At 44.3% G+C, this 16,566-nt stretch overlaps 1 protein-coding gene and 1 long non-coding RNA gene across 9 annotated transcripts in view; one reads left to right on the top strand and one right to left on the bottom strand.

The window, feature by feature from the left end:
• Positions 1 to 16,566, top strand: part of SPEN (spen family transcriptional repressor) — a 66,906-nt gene that overhangs the window by 12,801 nt on the left and 37,539 nt on the right. For all 6 annotated transcript variants that reach the window (XM_077190326.1, XM_077190330.1, XM_077190329.1 and 3 more), the window contains exons 2-3: positions 5,442 to 5,762; positions 9,045 to 9,521. In XM_077190326.1, the coding sequence (XP_077046441.1) occupies positions 5,442 to 5,762; positions 9,045 to 9,521 (798 nt within the window). The remainder of the gene's footprint in view (positions 1 to 5,441; positions 5,763 to 9,044; positions 9,522 to 16,566) is intronic.
• Positions 11,027 to 15,388, bottom strand: LOC129129731 (uncharacterized). 3 transcript variants are annotated; one of them, XR_008535474.2, is made up of 5 exons: positions 15,016 to 15,388; positions 14,840 to 14,871; positions 14,283 to 14,349; positions 14,062 to 14,174; positions 11,027 to 11,640 (listed from the first exon to the last, which is right to left on the bottom strand). It is a non-coding gene; the product is annotated as an uncharacterized LOC129129731 (long non-coding RNA). The 3 variants fall into 3 exon arrangements; XR_013185112.1 differs by having other exon boundaries at positions 14,062 to 14,529; XR_008535471.2 differs by lacking the exons at positions 14,840 to 14,871; positions 15,016 to 15,388 and having other exon boundaries at positions 14,283 to 14,825.

The following is a 16,566-nucleotide window of genomic DNA, read 5'->3' as shown; positions in this document are numbered from 1 at the left end:
TGGCTATAATGCATATGAAGCTTGGAAGATGGTGGAATGTCATTTCCTTAGGATAAGTGTGTTGGAACTGCTGTGTATTTCATTTATTGTATCACTGCCCTCATTGAGATCAGTTGTAGTGCAGTAATCTTTGCAAACGCCCGTGTAGAGACACAAGTTCCCTTTGTGTTGCTGGCTCAGGAACTCTCTCAGTGGTGAATATTAAACACCTTTTGTGAGCGGTGCGGGCGGGAGACGCTCACTGTGCGATTCCTGCTGGGAGCTGGTGGTACTGGAGGCTGGTGCTCAACTCCAAACAGGATTTCTGCAGGATAGCTGTCCCTGTGGCTCGGTGTCCTGCTGCTGGTAAGACCCCAGTGTGGTTGGTGCTGCTGTTTGCTGTGTTATTTTGTGTATTCTATGGCTGGGAAGTGGCTGCACGTGCTGTTGTGGTGGGCCAAGTCTCTCAGGCTGTGAAATGAGTGTCCATGATAGCAGAAGGCCCTAGAACTGATGTTCATGGATTAAACAGACATCCTTTATCCTGGATAAAAACCCCCATGGAGGGTGATGGCATCTTGCTTTATGGTGGTTTAGTAGCTGCACACCCTGGATTTCCCTGTACCTAGAGCAGACCTGTTTTGTGCAGGGGGAACACAGGGCTGGAGTACCCCTAGCGTGGGGTATTTGGACTGATTTGGTGTCAGGAGTAAGGAGAAGAGGCACAAACATCTGGTGAAGTATTATTTCAGGACACATTATTTTGTTATGAAATAACAACAAAGCCAGAGGAATGTGATTGGCCAAGGAAAGCTTCAAGCTGTGCGAGCGTTTTACTGAATAATGCAGGCTGGGGCTTGCTGGGGTTATATAATCACAGAGGAGGAAGGAGTTTGAGTGTGGCACAGCAAAATCAGCCGAGCTTTTCAGATGGCTAAAGATACCTGACTGCAGTCAAAGGGAACCTGAGTGAATACAAAATGCTGGGGTGTTCTGCTGTACAGGAGCAGCTTGTCAAATCATGCTTGTAATGGGTGGTGCAGAAACACACAGAAAAAACTCCTGTGTTATTTTGGGTCCTGCAGTGTCTGTTGTATTTAGTAGTGTGTGGAATGGAGCACGGCACCAGCTTCTAAATGAAAATGGGGTGAAGTTTCTTTGGCTGGAATGTAGCTGACCTGCAGAACTCTGCAGTGATGAAGATAGCTGGGTATGAAAGGTCTTCACAAACCTGTGGGAAGCACAGCAAGAGAAACAGGAGGATACTGTGATTTAAGGTGGAATTTGGTTTATATTAAAAACAAATCTCCCTCACTTCAACCCACCTCTTCTTATCATGTATAGATCTTCCTATAAAGATCCTAATCAGTTTATAGAATATTGTGACTAAACAGTAAGGTTTGCTCACTACACAATTACTGGCTGACATTCTCATAGCCATGCTTTGTTAAGAATGATTCTGCTTGGAGCAGCAGGGACCGTGCAGGAAGAGTGTTCAGAGTGAGCAGCTGAGCTGAAATGGTTTATTAGAGCTGGAAAGCCGAGGTGCCAATCCCCGGGTAGGGAAGGCTGTAGGGTGTGGGATGACTTTGGCTGTGCCTGGGTGACACGTTGCTCCTGGGGAGGAGGAACCAGCCCGGCCCTGCATTGGCAGAGGCTGCGCCTCCCAACCTGGCTGTGCTGTCTCCTGGTTTGGGAGGAAGAGCTGAGGAGGAGGAAGGGCTGCAGAGTGAGGGAAACATGCTGAGCAGCTGTGCCAAGAGCCCAGAGACATTTCAGCTGCTTGAATATAGAGGTGCTTTGATCTACAGTGAATAAACCGATAATGCTTAAATTATGAATTCCTTTTCTTTGTCTGAAAAGCTGGATTAGCGTGGCTTTGTTCGAGCAGTGATTATTGGGCAACTTTTTTCTGCAAGGGCTGCTCGATGTGTGTTTACAGCCGGGTGCTTCGGTCGTGCTGTGCTGGTGGAGGGGCTTGGTGACATAACAGCTCCCCACGTCCTTGTCTCCTCCGCTTCAGGTTGAACTGTAAACCCCGCCGAAAACACGGCCTCGGCCGCTTCTTTACGATGTGGAGCTAATGATTAATCTGCAGGAGTTGTGGACGGGAAGAGGCACTAAAAGGCCTTGTTTTCATTCCAGTCTGCGGAGTGGGAGCCGAGCGAAGGCACCTCTTTGTTTCTGTTGGGCTGGCAGCGATTGCAAAACGCAGCCTTGGGAAGGGCTGACGCACAGGTGTAGCGATACGAGGCGAAGGTTGAGAGGAGCTGTTCTGCCAGCGCTACCAAAGGTCGTGGCCATGCCTCCCCTGGCCTTTTGTCCCCTCTTCCCAGCCCTCTGCCTGGACAAAGGTTGCTCCTCGGAGCACGTTCACCTCCATCTTGCCTTGCTTCGGTGTAAGGGAGCGCAGTGCTCTCGCCGCCTCTCCTCCCCCGGCCCTTCAGAAAGTGTCGTGGTTTTTTCCTTGTAACGTTTCTGTACTGCAGTGAAGCCGTGTGGTGATGCAGCACTGCAGATCTCCCTCCTCTCCCCCTGGTCTCCTCCCGGCAGCATCTGCCAAGACAGGAGCAGCTCGGAGAGGCGCCAATGGGTGCGGCCGGGCCGGATCACTCGGCACATTGATCCTGGCGGAGGGGACCGAAGGATGTCTGCAGTCACAGGACTGAGGCAAACCTTCCTCTTCCAGCAGCTCCCCTGCAATACCCAGGGCTCTCTCCTCCTCGGGTTTCTTTCATCCCCCGCTTCTGCTCCCTTTCTCCTCCTCCTGCCTGCCTCCCTCGCTTTCAGCAAAGGCGATTGCCACAGATTATCCTCAGGGCCTGTCAAGGGTACGGGGCAGGACAGCGAGGCACAGCGTATATTTATGTATCTGGATAACGGGGGATTAACAGGCGCCGTCTCGGAGTGGAGTGATTTACCACCATGGCTGCACTGCAATACAGTAGTAGCCTTCCCCATACATTTCTTACTTAGGAAAAAAAAAATTAATAGCTGAAGTACACTTCTTGCAATATAAAAATTCATATTGGGAAGAGTCACAGCTTTGCTAGGCAGGTTTTGTGGTAGATGGGGACCTTATTACACTCATGTTTTGTATCCTGTCTGCTTTCTGGGCAGCATGAGCTCAGATATTTGAACAATTTAAAGGCATTCTGCTTCTTCTACAGCAAAAGAATGACAGTTCTGACTGTGTATGTATAATAACATGTACGTGTTAAGATTTCAGAATTAGGCAGTAATTGTCAAGGTGGGGAGCAGGCAGTCGTTCAGAGCCCAGCTCTGATTTCACTGGCAGGCAGTGCTGCTTGTGAGGTGGGCCATGGTGGCTGCAGTCAAAGTACAGCTAGGATTTTAGGGATATTGATACCATTATCAACAGTATCTTAATCCTGTTCCCCCCTGAACAGAGGGGGGAGACTGAGGCAATACAGGCTCACGTTGCCAGAAACTGAACGTGTAAACACAGTGAGAAAAGGAAAGCGTGTGTTCTAACCAGTCAGGTTGGGACCTACATGGTTTAGGTGTAAGGGTTGGAGTCCATCTTTATTTGTAGAGAACTGGCACTGAAACATGTTAAATCCTAACTAGGATTCCTAATTACTTTCCATATTTTTTGTCACATTCATTCATGGCACGAACATTTACTCAAATAGGCTTTTTCCTGTTTTCCTTCCCTCTCCTTCCTTTCCTGTTCCCTCTCCTGCTCTCTCTACATCTGCCACATCCAATTAGGCCATTTTTTTTCCTCACACAGATTTTATTAACCATCTCCTCTACTCTTCTGGGCTTTCTAAATCTTACTTGCAAGGCAAGATAACCAAATCCAGCTTCCAAAGAGAGCATGCTTTGAGAAGCAGCTTTCCTGCAGTTCCATTTGCCATTATTTGAAGCTTTTAATTAAATAAAATACAAAGAAACAATAAAAAAATAACCAGAGCATTACAGATTAGGAAACTCCCAAGAATTAACGCAGGGGCACAAAGGTGACAAGCTCAGCCCTGGACAGCTAAGAGGCAGGAACGTGTCTTGCGTGTGACTGCGTCTCTTTATGCCCCACAAGGCATTTCTTTTATTTTTTTCTTGGAAGATGCTCTTGTTTGTGCGTACAGCCGTGTTCAGTGGAGTATAAACCAGGGAAAAAAGGGCTCTAAATCCAAACCAGGTTATATATAAGTGTAGTAGGTCAGGCTGGAATGAGAAGGCAGCAGTCAGCGAGGCAGGTTTTCAGATCGTATTTAAGGATTAGTCATCCAACAACAATGATGAAATTGTAAGGTGTAGGAAAAGCCAGGCATGAAACCAAGGCAGCTCGGGGATCTGACAGCATGTGTGCCTCAGCCTGGTGGTTGTATTCCCTTCTCCCAGTGTGTGTGCCTGAGAACAGTTTTGCCTGCGTAAGGTCTGTTTACATCTGCCCGGCCTTGTGCTGCCTTTGTGCACAGAAATTTTTTCACAATAATTCTTCATGGAGTTTACAAATACTTCCCGATTAGGTTTTTTATTTGTGCGTCCCTTTCCTCTCTGTTGGCACATTCAGAAATACACTTTCTGCCTTCTCTTGTCCTGGATTACCAGCTGCAGTTCAAAGCTTTTCCCTGCTTTGCTCAGAATCTTTTGGCAGAGAGAACTGAGCACCCAAACCCTGCAGTTGTTGGCTGTTAAAATGTCACTGTGCTCATCCCACCCAGCTTGTCCTTTCTACTGTGAGTGGATGTAAGTTATTTAAATATGTTTTTACATCTTGTTTCCTTGTGTACACAAACATGTTTGGGTTTATTTTTATTTTGCATAGACATTTACTCATCCATAAGTGCCAGTGTTGCAGTTACTTAACATACATTACGTAGGGTGGTGCCACATTCCCTCCGGCGTTTCTCAGCTCCTGTTGGGCAGCTGGGTCTGCAGTGGGGCTGGGAGGCTGAACCCCAGGTCTGGGGGTCCGTATGTCCTGCCAGGTGTGGAAGGAAATGGGTTTGGGATCAGGAGTGAGGATCACAGTGGAGACTCTGGGTTAAATACAGATCGAAGTCGTGGAATTGCTGTGTCAAGGTCGTTTGTCTCCTAAGAAAATTGTTGGCTGGCTGTATTTTTCCTCGTGACATGGTTTTGTTTTAATTGTGCCTCTTTAATTGTGTCAGACTAACGATGTGCAGGGTGCTCTGGTTGTGAACACCTTTCTATTTCTTCAGCTGCTGCTGCTCTGTTGCTATAAAAAGGGTGATCCCATGGTAGGCTCCCCACACTTCCAGAAAGGAGTTTAAATGTAACCATGGAAAGTTTAAATGGCTTTTTTCTCTCTCCAAATGGCTTTTCCCCTCCTGATGTCTCTCAATGATTGATTTTCCTGGCACAGGGGAAGGGTGAAGGGTTGGATGTTGATTTTGCAGGAGGCAATGTTATTAAACGTGGTCTCTTTCCACCAGCACTAACGTGTGTGCTCTGCTTTGCTTCTCTTCCAGATATGGACGTGTCGAAAGTGTCAAAATCCTCCCTAAGAGGGGGTCGGAAGGCGGAGTGGCAGCGTTTGTGGATTTTGTGGACATCAAAAGTGCCCAGAAGGCACACAACTCTGTCAACAAAATGGGAGATAGAGACCTACGGACGGATTATAATGAGCCAGGAACCATTCCCAGTGCTGCGCGGGGATTGGATGATACAGTTTCCATAGCATCTCGTAGTAGAGAGGTTTCTGGGTTCAGAGGAGGTGGTGGGGGGCCCACTTATGGCCCCCCACCATCACTTCATGCACGGGAAGGACGTTATGAGCGGAGACTTGATGGGTAAGTTCCAAGGTTTCTCTAGGCAGGTATTTTGTATTTGATATGGTGAGAAACACAAACTCGTATCTAGGGCCCCCAGATGGATTTAAAATTTTGGGAATTATCTATGTTTCCTATTTTGGGTTGGAAACGGAAGTGATTTCTATCCCAGTGGCTGGTACCTTGTGGATCCATAGAGGATGTGTCCTGCAGCTGGTTGGATATCTACCTACACTTGAAATAAGGTGGTTTTAAGATGGAAGATTTCCTTTGGCCAGCATCGATATTGGAGTTACTCTTTTCTAGAAGTAGCGATCCCATTTCTTGGATAATATTAAGGCCTTGCTGGATGTATCCCTGCTGCCAGATGGAGCTATCTTACTCTACAACATGTGGTGAAGTTCTCTGTGGAGTATCTTCGGAATACTAGAACGTAGAATTCGGTGAAAGCTTGATGCCTAGCTCTCAGTTCTCACTATACGCAGCGGGTATGTTAATTGGATTGTCACCACAAAATTCAGAGTAGACTTTAATGATGCGGCCCCTTGGATTCTACCGACAACTCTTAGCCATGGAAATAACGCTTGGATGGAGAAGACCGAAGGCAGCTTGTGATGGTTCCATTTTGGATCTACATCATTTCCAAGTTATTGGGATTATTCTTTCTGATGGTATTGGCAAAAAGAGATGACGGACATTACTAAATTTTGGAAATTATAGTTTATTTTTTTTTAAAGCTGGGATAAGAACTACTGCCTTGAATTTATTGGATGGTATACAGTCAAGACGCCAGTAGCCATGGGGAGTGGATTACTATCTAGCCTCTTAAAAAGCTCTGCTGCTCCACATTAAACATACTTTAGCTTTAAGGACGTGGTGCTAATACCCGTTTGTGGATACACCAGTGAGAAGTGACTGGGCTGGATGGTTACCAAGGCGGCCAGAGGATGCCTGCTGGCAGCAGCGTGAGGGCCCTCGGGCCTCGGGGGATCTTCTACCAGCTGCTTGATTCAGACTTAGGGCTGGAAATTAAAATTATGGATCTATTTAAGTGCCTTCTGTCTCAAGAAAGAAGTCTGGGGGTTTCAGAGTTACGGTTTCAGTCTGGGACTACTTCCGTCCAGTGGAATTTTTTTTTGTGTCTTGTCACTAAGAATTTTTTTTCTTGTTGGTTCATCTAAAATATCATTTGACACCCTTGCCCATTAAGAAGGTGGATTACCCCTGTAAGAGGGGCCAAAATTGGGGAAGTTATGTTCACAATTCTCTCCCTAGATTTAATTGGGAATATAGGTCGTGTTTCCACACTTGGAAAAGGTTGGTATGTCCTGCCCTGTGTATATTAGCCCCTCTCCTAACCCAAGTCAAACCCTCTCTTTCCACTAACTCCAGTAGCACTTAGTACTAATAGATAAATGAAGAAAGCACTGTAGCCAGTAGCTGTTCAGCTCTGCTTCCTCTGTCTGTCTTGTGTCCTTCTCATGGATAAGGATTTGTTCTTTCTGTCAGCTCTGTAGCAGTAACCTGCTAGAAAATACTGCTTTTTCTCTGACCTCATTAAATCAGCTCTCACTGATTAACACTTTGTAGGATGCTAAATGCAATAGTTTGTAAAATTGTTGATCTTGGTCCTTCAAAAGGGGGAAAAAAGAACCAAAACAGAGACACATTTCTGTGCCAGATTCTGAAAAAGCTTTCAAAATTCCATTGTTGCGAGCAAGAGGTAATGGAAATAGAAACGCAACAATGAATTTCAAGCAGATGTAGAAGATAATGACATTCTCTTGCACTGGTTAAATAGTTTTTTATATATCATTTATCAGAGAAAAAAATGCAGGCAAGATGTGAGAGAGCCCTATAGAAAGCTTGATATGAGTTACAATTTAACAACAGAGTGAATATATTGAGAGGATTAAGGATCTAGTGATTCATTGGAGAAGGAATGGAAGGAACTTCCTGAGATGCTAATCACAAAAAGATTCAAATCCCATTTTCAGTTTATAAAAGATCCCTGAAATATTTCTGCCATTCGAACTAGAGCTGTGATGCAGGAGAGGAGGAGGAGGCACAAGGCAGAATTGGGTTATCAGGATTCAGGAGACTGAAGTGACTCATAACACATTCTAAAGGAAGAATCTGAGAGAGAAGGCTGAAAAAAAAGGTTGAAATGTCCTTTGTAAGATGGATAATTAATTTTTAAATTAATTTTGGCTACCCTGACATATTTAGAATTTTAGAAGTATTTTTTAAATGTTCAAAGTAACCATTCTGAATCTTCCATTTTGTAGATGTAACTAAGATGTACCATCTTGGTACTTGTTTAAATTGGAATACTCAACTATTTGTAGTGTTCCTTTATCTGTCAATCTCTTTATTTGAGAGATCACACTAACTCAGGACATCACTGAGCCTTTCTCAATTTAAAATGTTCAAAACACTGAAATGAACTGGACTGTAGCTGCTGGAAAGCAGCAGCTTGTGCAGATAGAAATTCTGTGATTACAGCAGTCCAAACAAAAACACTGCCTAAAAATTGGATTCCCAGTCCATGTGTAGGGTCTTAGTATGTTCTGGGGACTTGCATCCTTGCAGTTCCAGCATTACTAATGGAGATGTTTCTTTAGTCCATAACTTTTACAATGAATGATTGTAGCAATCTGGTCAAAGCAAAAATTCCCTCTAAGAGGGTAAAATATTTTAGAGCAGCAACAAGAAACCCCCTAATTTTCTGGGAAATCTCTATGGGTTATGCCACCCCTTTTGAAAGCAGCTTCTTACCTATGGGTCATGCTTTGCATGGAGGCTTTCATGGCTACAGCCCAATTTGTGATACCATTTTTGCAGAAGGATAATTACAAGAGCTCCAGTAATTACCCAATTTTGGAAAATAATTTTTTTGAAGCTCTTAAGCAAAAATGGAGAGAAAAAGGAGAAGTTAATGATGATGTCCATAACCATGAAGTTTTTCTTGTTTACAGAATTTAAAAGAAAAAGAACATTTGAAATGAGGATTGTGCATGAGAAAGCAGAATTTTTTTTCCTGTGAAGGCAAGTTGCTGGTCATGAAAGCCCCATATTGTGATTAAACCAAAATGATTGCTCAGCTTGATTGTATACAAATATAACTTTGGAGTCAAGTAAAATGTTTCGAAGTTTGTCATTGTTTGCTTGATAGGTTATTGCTGGTTAGTAGAGAAGCAGTCGCAACAATAAGTCGAGTGCTGCCATGAATGTTTGCATGATTTGCTTCTGGTCGTGCCTGCCCCTTTCTGATGCGATATTTTTCCCCCTTCCCAAATGCAGGGCTTCAGATAACAGGGAGCGTGCTTATGAACATAGTGCCTATGGACACCATGAGCGGGGGACGGGCGGATTTGATCGGACGAGACATTACGATCAGGATTACTATAGAGACCCTCGGGAGCGGACCTTACAACACGGGCTCTATTACACTTCTCGGAGCCGAAGTCCAAACCGCTTTGACGCTCACGACCCCCGATACGAACCTAGGGCCCGGGAGCAGTTTACATTGCCCAGTGTGGTACACAGGGATATCTACAGGGATGACATTACACGGGAGGTACGAGGCAGAAGGCCAGAGCGGAACTACCAGCACAGCCGGAGCCGCTCGCCGCACTCATCGCAGTCCAGGACGCAATCCCCGCAGCGCTTGGCCAGCCAGGCCGCCCGGCCCGCCCGCTCCCCCAGCGGCAGCGGCTCCCGGAGCAGATCCTCCAGCAGCGACTCCCTCAGCAGCAGCAGCAGTACCAGCAGCGACAGGTAGGTCCCTGTGCTGTGGGCTGTGCGGGTGCTCTGCTGGCGTGTGAGCGTGAGGAGTTGTTCCATGGCAGAGCTTTGGTCGCTGAGGTAGAAGTGAAGTGAGGTGAAATGTCAAAAGGCTCAGTTGGCACTGAGGGTTCCAAGGGCAGTGCTCGTGCTGTTTGTTGTTTTCCGTGGTGGATCCATGGATCCAAGAACCAAAATAGAGACACATTTCTGTGCCAGATTCTGAAAAAGCTTTCAAAATTCCATTGTTGCGAGCAAGATGTAATGGAAATAGAAATGCAACAATGAATTTCAAGCAGATGTAGAAGATAATGACATTCTCTTGCACTGGTTAAATAGTTTTTTATATATCATTTGAGAGAAAAAAATGCAGGCATGGTGGATCCATGGTGCATCTGTAAGATGGTGGCTGGGCAGAGCAGGGATGTACAGACACAACACCTCGCTGCCTGTGTGTCTGGAGAATGCAGTGTGTGCAGAACTTATTTCCTTCAGTGAGAAAAAAAGCAAATTTTAAGGTCAGCTACTTTTTACAGACCACACTTCAATATACTTTGGGAAATGATGAGTGGTATTGTTCTGTTTCTTCTTGTTCACTGACACTGCTGACATTCACAAGGTTGATTTGTCGCCTTCCCATTTCTCGCCCTGCTGCCTCACAGCAAAATTTGTAGACTTGGAAGAATTAAAAGAAAATAATCCAAGTTTGCAATTCCTGGGGATGCGTTTCCTTGGTTCTGCAATAACTCTGTATTTGCATGGCTTTACAAAAAACCTATGCGGGAGAAAAGAAGGTGTTAGAAAATCACTGATTTCTTCTAATAATTTTAAAATTCATGTTGAAGTGCCTCTCTGATATTTGGCTTTTTAAGAGCGAATTCACCCTAAGAGTGGAAGCCACAAAGCTACGGTTGCACCCATAAATATTTTATGCTCTTTGGCGAAAAGCTCTGCTCCTTAGGAGGGTTTGCAGAGTTGGCAGCGTTTCCTTTGCATACCAGGTCTTTTCTAAAACTGAAAATATTCATTAAGTAAATAAGTGTATCAGTAGAGTGTTCGATTTCGCAAACGCCTGGCGTGACAGGGCAAGGGGGAATGGTTCCCACTGCCAGAGGACAGCGTTAGCTGGGATATGGGGAAGGAATTCTTCCCTGGCAGGGTGGGCAGGCCCTGGCACAGGTGCCCAGAGCAGCTGGGGCTGCCCCTGGATCCCTGGAGGTGCCCAAGGCCAGGCTGGACAGGGCTTGGAGCACCTGGGACAGGGGAAGGTGTCCCTGCCATGGCAGGGGGTGGAATTAGGTGAACTTTAAGGTCCCTTCCAACCTTGTCTAGGGTTCTGTGTTTATCACTGTGAATGGAATTTTACCACTGTCAGAACTCTCTGACCAAGGGGATTATTCTCACAAAGTCTTACCTTGAATGTTGAACCTTCTGGAAGGGTGAGATGGGCTGACACCCACGGAGGGCCTACAGAAGATGAGGAAATCAGTGTCTCCTCTTCTGATTGCCCCACCCCCTCATGTCTAAAGAATCATGCAAGGATTTATTTACTTCTTTTAATTATTGTTTTCTCCTCTTGGATTTAGAAATCCAGGTCCTGTCTCAGCTGGAGAGCAGGTGAATATTTAAGACAACTTTTAGGCTGTTTTTAAGCACTTGTTTATTTCCAACACCTCTCTCAATGAGAGCTTAATGCTCGAATAAAGACAATCCTTTGACAAAGATTTTTCACACTTATTACATCTCAGAAAAATCTGTGAGACTTCCAGAGGTTCTCAAAAAATCCTAGAGAAAATGGATTGAAGGAGGGCTGGTTACATTTAAGGTTTAAAAAAAAAATCTCAAGAAGGGAAAGAAGAAAAAATTTTTACTGGTGCTTCTCTGCTCCTTGTGGAATGAGAAAGGCGTCCAAGAAACTCGTAATATTTATAAAATGTCATTGTTGGGATGTCGAGGCAGGATGAAATCCTGTTCTGAATTTGAGAGGACTAAATATGATCCCACTGGAACCAAGTTTTAAGATTTAATGAGAAGAAAAGCAGCGTCTGCTGTGCTTGAGCATTTCATTTTCTTGGCAATTTCTAGTTGTAGTAATGGAAAAGTAGATGATACTCTGGGAGGAAATAAAACATTTTTTTCTTATTAATACAATAAAATCAAACTCAGTCGAGCAAGTAATAGAATCTGGTGGATTGTATATTTAATTTTGAAGGATCAGAAAAGAGTTTTACATGTTTCTTAGCAATCAGTTAGATAATAATAAACATTTAACCCTCTCTTTACTTTGGGAAGCAAAACCCCACCTGGCCTTGAAGTCTTTCAAAGCACAAATGTTTAATTTTCAACACAGTTGAAATTTAGCCATGTAAATATTAAGCTCCTCATACACTGTTGGTGAGCAAAAGCAGCCTCACCCCCTTTTCTCTGGTTTGGTGCTCCCACTTGCTGTGTGATAGGTCCAGTTTCTTTTGTCTGGAGAATAATTATTGCCTGCAGTTTCCATGGTCTCGAGGATTGCAGCAAGCCAGAGATTCTCTTATGGTTTTTTAATAAATGGAAATGGCCAATTTTGAGGGGCCATGGTATTATTAAGGTCTTTATGACACTGCATTCTTCTGAAATGTAAGACTTTGGTGACTGAAGTGTGGTCCTGTTGGTCTCAGCTGGCAGAGCCGTGTTCCTGCCCTGGGGGGTGTTTGGGGTACACTGGGGGTGTTCAGCACTGCTGGGAACTTTGTCCTTCCGGAGCTGTGAAAAAGCACAAAGGTGCTGAAGGAGAAGTCTGGGTTTCCTTGCTTGTGGTTTTCAAGAATTGTGTGAAGTTCATAACAATGATTAAATGGAGCTGATTTTTCCTTGACAATACTGAAGAAACACTGCTTGCTTAAAAATTAAAAAAACAACCCAAAAAGCCTTTATCTTGTCAGGGGTTCAGAGTTTGTTGTGTTGGATTGCCACTGAACTTTGCTTCAAATTGCTGTTTGGAGGCCTTTGCAGGTAATGGTGTTGCAGGGAGTAATTTAGAAACTAAAACCAGAAAGAACACATTAAAAATACCCAGTATTCTCTGAAGCCAGGCTTTATTTGGGGTGTTTTGTGGCCTCTCAGAAGTTGCCTGCTGAGGTGAGGAAGCTGGTGGATGTGGATGGTTCCTGCGTGGATTTGAGGAGGAATTTGTGTTTTGAAGTCTTCTTAGTGTAAGATTGCTCATTCCCCACCTATGTAGTGGAAAAGGGTTGGTGGAATTTTTTTATCACCTTGAAAGAATAAAAAAGCCCTTGAAAATGATAATTTGCCACCACCAGAAGCTTCATTGTCTCCATTCTGGTGATTCAGACACACACCACAAATGATACATTAGCAAACATATTTTCTGTACTGTGTCATGGAAGAGGCTGGCTCTGGATGGAAGCTGGCTGATCCCATAGGAAGCAAACAAGATTTTGTTTGTGCCCTGCCCAGCCTCCTGGAAACATCCTCCCTGCTTTTAGGTTTTTTCTTTTGTAGCAAAAGCTCTTTTCTAGGCTGCTTGTTGAGGTGCTCTAATGCACTAAAAATAATTTCTGGGCTTTTTGATTCAGTTTTGTAACGTCAGATGGCCTGACACGTCTCTTGCTGCTCCATGTGTTAGTGATTATTCTTAAAGCTTTGCTGCAGCAGTGCTGAACCACCCAGTGCTGAGAGCAGAGCATTTCACTCCTAAAAATTGTTGGGATGGGGTTCAAATTCATTTACAAAAACCCAGGCAGAAGTGTTTGATTTCCTGTAGGTGATGTTCAGGCTGTGAAAGCCTGAACACCCCACGTGTTCCATCTGCAGATAAGCGACCTGAGGTTTCCCTTGGCCTTTAATTTATTTTTTAAGAGTGTTTATTCAGTTGTCTGATGTGGAGGATGCTGGGGGATTTACCAGTTAAATGAATAATTTCCTATAATGTGTAATGTAGTTGCCTTTAATTTATTTTTAAGAGTGTTTGTTTGGTTGTCTCATATCCAGGATGCTGGAGTTGGATGAATAATTACTTAGATGACTATTTCTCTATAGCTTGTAATATGAAATAGATATTGGGAAATTAAAAGAGCATTTTCAGCTTAGATACAACACTGGTTTTATATTCACCAAGATCTATGTGAGCACAGTTATTCCAGTCTTCCTGAAATCAAGAAACAGGAAGAAGTTGCACTTAGAGATATTTGAAAAGGGAATTTTTTTTTGTAATTCTGATAGCTGTATTTAAAGTTCTCGTGACAAGTGGGCAAGGCAGAAGGTAATTAGAGATTGGTTTTAATTTTAGATTTCTCTGTGATGAAATTCTTTCTGGAGCAAGGAATTACCATTGGAATGGAATATGTGTGTGTCTTAATATTGAAATAAACTGATGAAAAATACTGCCAAGAGAATTTTAATCATGGGAAAAACAGGCTCCCTGAAACCTCCTGTGTATTTTATTTAGTCAGGGACTTTCCTACCCTGTTTCAACAACTGAAGTGAAAGTAGAAAAAAGTGAGTTTTAGTTTCATTACATAATGCAAACCTTTCTCTACCATTGTCTTCATCTCCTCCTTCCAGTGTCGTTTGCTGCCAGAAGTGATGAATCAGTGATTTAGCTGGGATTTGGGATTTTGAGTGGGTTTGGAGATGCCTGTGCTGAGGACAGATGAAAAATCAGGAACAATGGGGTTAAATGTAGCTATTTAGTCTTTATTGAAGCCTCTGTGAGATGGCTTTTGTCGAGGTTAAATAATTCTTACATACATTTAGTACTGTAGAGATGAGCTGAAAAATTTTAATCTCTTCTGGTAGAACGACAGGGTTGAGCAGGCTCGTGTTTGTATGGGAAAAGAATTAGGTTAAGATTTATAAAAGAAAATTAAAGAATTTCTTAGAGTAGGAGGCCTTTTCCATTGCACAAAGGCAACAGTAAATCCTGTCAAGAGTCAGGTGAAACACCTCATCCTTACCTTTTGTTCACATAAACCCATATGCTGCTTTAATGTTCTCTCTGCGCCGCAAAATGTGAATTAGGGAAAGGAAAATTTAGAAAAAAATCCACCTCAGATACTCGCAGGTTTTTGTTAACAACTGTCGAGCGTTTTCACTTTGTTCTTCCTTGTGTTTCTGCTCGTGTCAGCCTGCGCTGCTGCTCAGCTAAATATAACCGAGACCATCCTTTAAACGTGGCTTTTTTTACCCTTGGGACTGTATCGGGTTTCTTGAGATTGAGCACAGGCAGAACGTTTTCAGATGGCTTTGGAGAGATTATAATACAGAAAGCAAACCTTTATACTCGAGATATGCCGAAAAAGACGTACCTGTGCATGTGTAATCACATAAATAGATCCTTCTGTGGAAAAAAAAATAACGTGTGATATATCAAAGTTCTCCTCACGGATGGTGAAGAAATGGTGCCTCCGCGCCCTTGGCAGGGAGCGGCCGCAGCCCGCTTGTCCCTCAGCCTCTCGCCCCAGCTGCTGACAGCCCGCATTACCTTAGCCCTAGACTCGGCAATAATCTATGAAAAATGTGCGTTGCATAATAAGATTTTTATCTCGCTCCGAAAACCCCGCCGCTTTCTCTCGCCTCACAGCCGGCGGAGCGCGCCCGCCGCTGTAATGGCGGCGCGGCCGCAGAGTCGCCTCACCCGGTTGTTTCAGGGGGGCGGGGAGAGCGGGTGTTTCTGAGGGAGAAGCGGGTGTTTTGTGGGGGGAGAGCGGGTGTTTCTGCAGGAAAAGCGGGTGTTTCTGCAGGAAAAGCGGGTGTTTCTGGAGGAATAAGCGGGGGTTCGCCGCCGTGGTGCCCCGGCGGGCGGGGGGCGGTTGTTTGCGCTGAGAACCGGTCTGAGCCGGCGGGAGCCGGCCGGGGCTGCCGCGCCGCCCCCGGGGCGGGGCCGCCCGAGCCCCGCGGAAAAACACCGCCATTGCCACAAAAAAAGCCTTTTAAATTAAAAAAAAATATATAGAATCCCTCCCCCACCTTATCACTGGAGCGGCTCTCGCTCCTGCGTGGAGGTTTTCCCCTCATACAGCGCAGAGAAATGAAGTAGCAGCGGCTGTGTCAGAGCCGGCTCTGAGGCGGGAGAACCACCCTCTTTCCCTCTCAACCTATTTTAGGTTGTTTATTTATTTGTTTTATACCTTAAATGCTCTGCTCGCTCTAGAGGTTAAGCACTGGTTTCCTCGCTGGAGGATACAGCCCCAAAAATCCCCCAAAAGGGCGATTTTGAAGCCTGCCCCAACATCCTAATGCCACCTCTGCCGTGATTTGACACAATTTCAAAATTAAATAGAAATTCTATCTTTGTTGGCCCCTCTGGGAGAACCTACCCCCACCTCCCCCCCCTTACACATAAACAGACAATAAAATACTTTAAAACGTTATAACTAAGAGGGGGTTTAATTTCTTTTTTATTTAGTATTTAATTTTCTTGGCATGAGCTGCCCAAAAAGAGTGGACATTTGGCTGCAATTAATACCCCCACCACTGCTGCACTCCCAGTAATAGTTGGTAATTGCTGGCTCTAAGTGAAAAGCAATTAAGCCTCTTCCTAAATGTGCAGAAGTAGGTGTTTATCTAAATCTGGGCTGTCAGCCTTTGTTTCTCTGTCAGGGCCCAGAAGCTCAACTGCTGCTTTCTCAAAGTGCATTTGATTCTTTACAGGCAGAGGAAAAAAAAAACAAACCTTTTTTCAAGTTAATTTCAGGAAAGGAGGCTTAAAAATGTATAACGTTGTGGATGGGTGAAGTGGAAATTGCCTTAGAAAAATATTTCTGTTTAATTACTATGATAACTGTTTTGATGATTTCAAACAACTTCATTGTTGTTAAAGACATTATTATTATTTCAATGCTTTAAAGGTTTCTTGCAATGAGATCAGAATCTTTGCTGGAGAGTATGAGGATTTGTGGTAGCTGATTCTAGACCCTCCGGTGAACTTGCTTTTTCCTCAGCTGGGGGAGCAAGATCTGGGTCTGTGGAAGGATGTGTATTATAAATGATATTTTTAAGTCACCCCTGGACAGCTGTAGGTCTGCGGGAGCCA

Source organism: Agelaius phoeniceus, chromosome 24 (assembly GCF_051311805.1).
Source record: "Agelaius phoeniceus isolate bAgePho1 chromosome 24, bAgePho1.hap1, whole genome shotgun sequence".
Taxonomy (NCBI): Eukaryota; Metazoa; Chordata; class Aves; order Passeriformes; family Icteridae; genus Agelaius; species Agelaius phoeniceus.
Note: the sequence above shows the minus strand (reverse complement) of the source record. Positions and strands in the feature narration are given on the sequence as shown.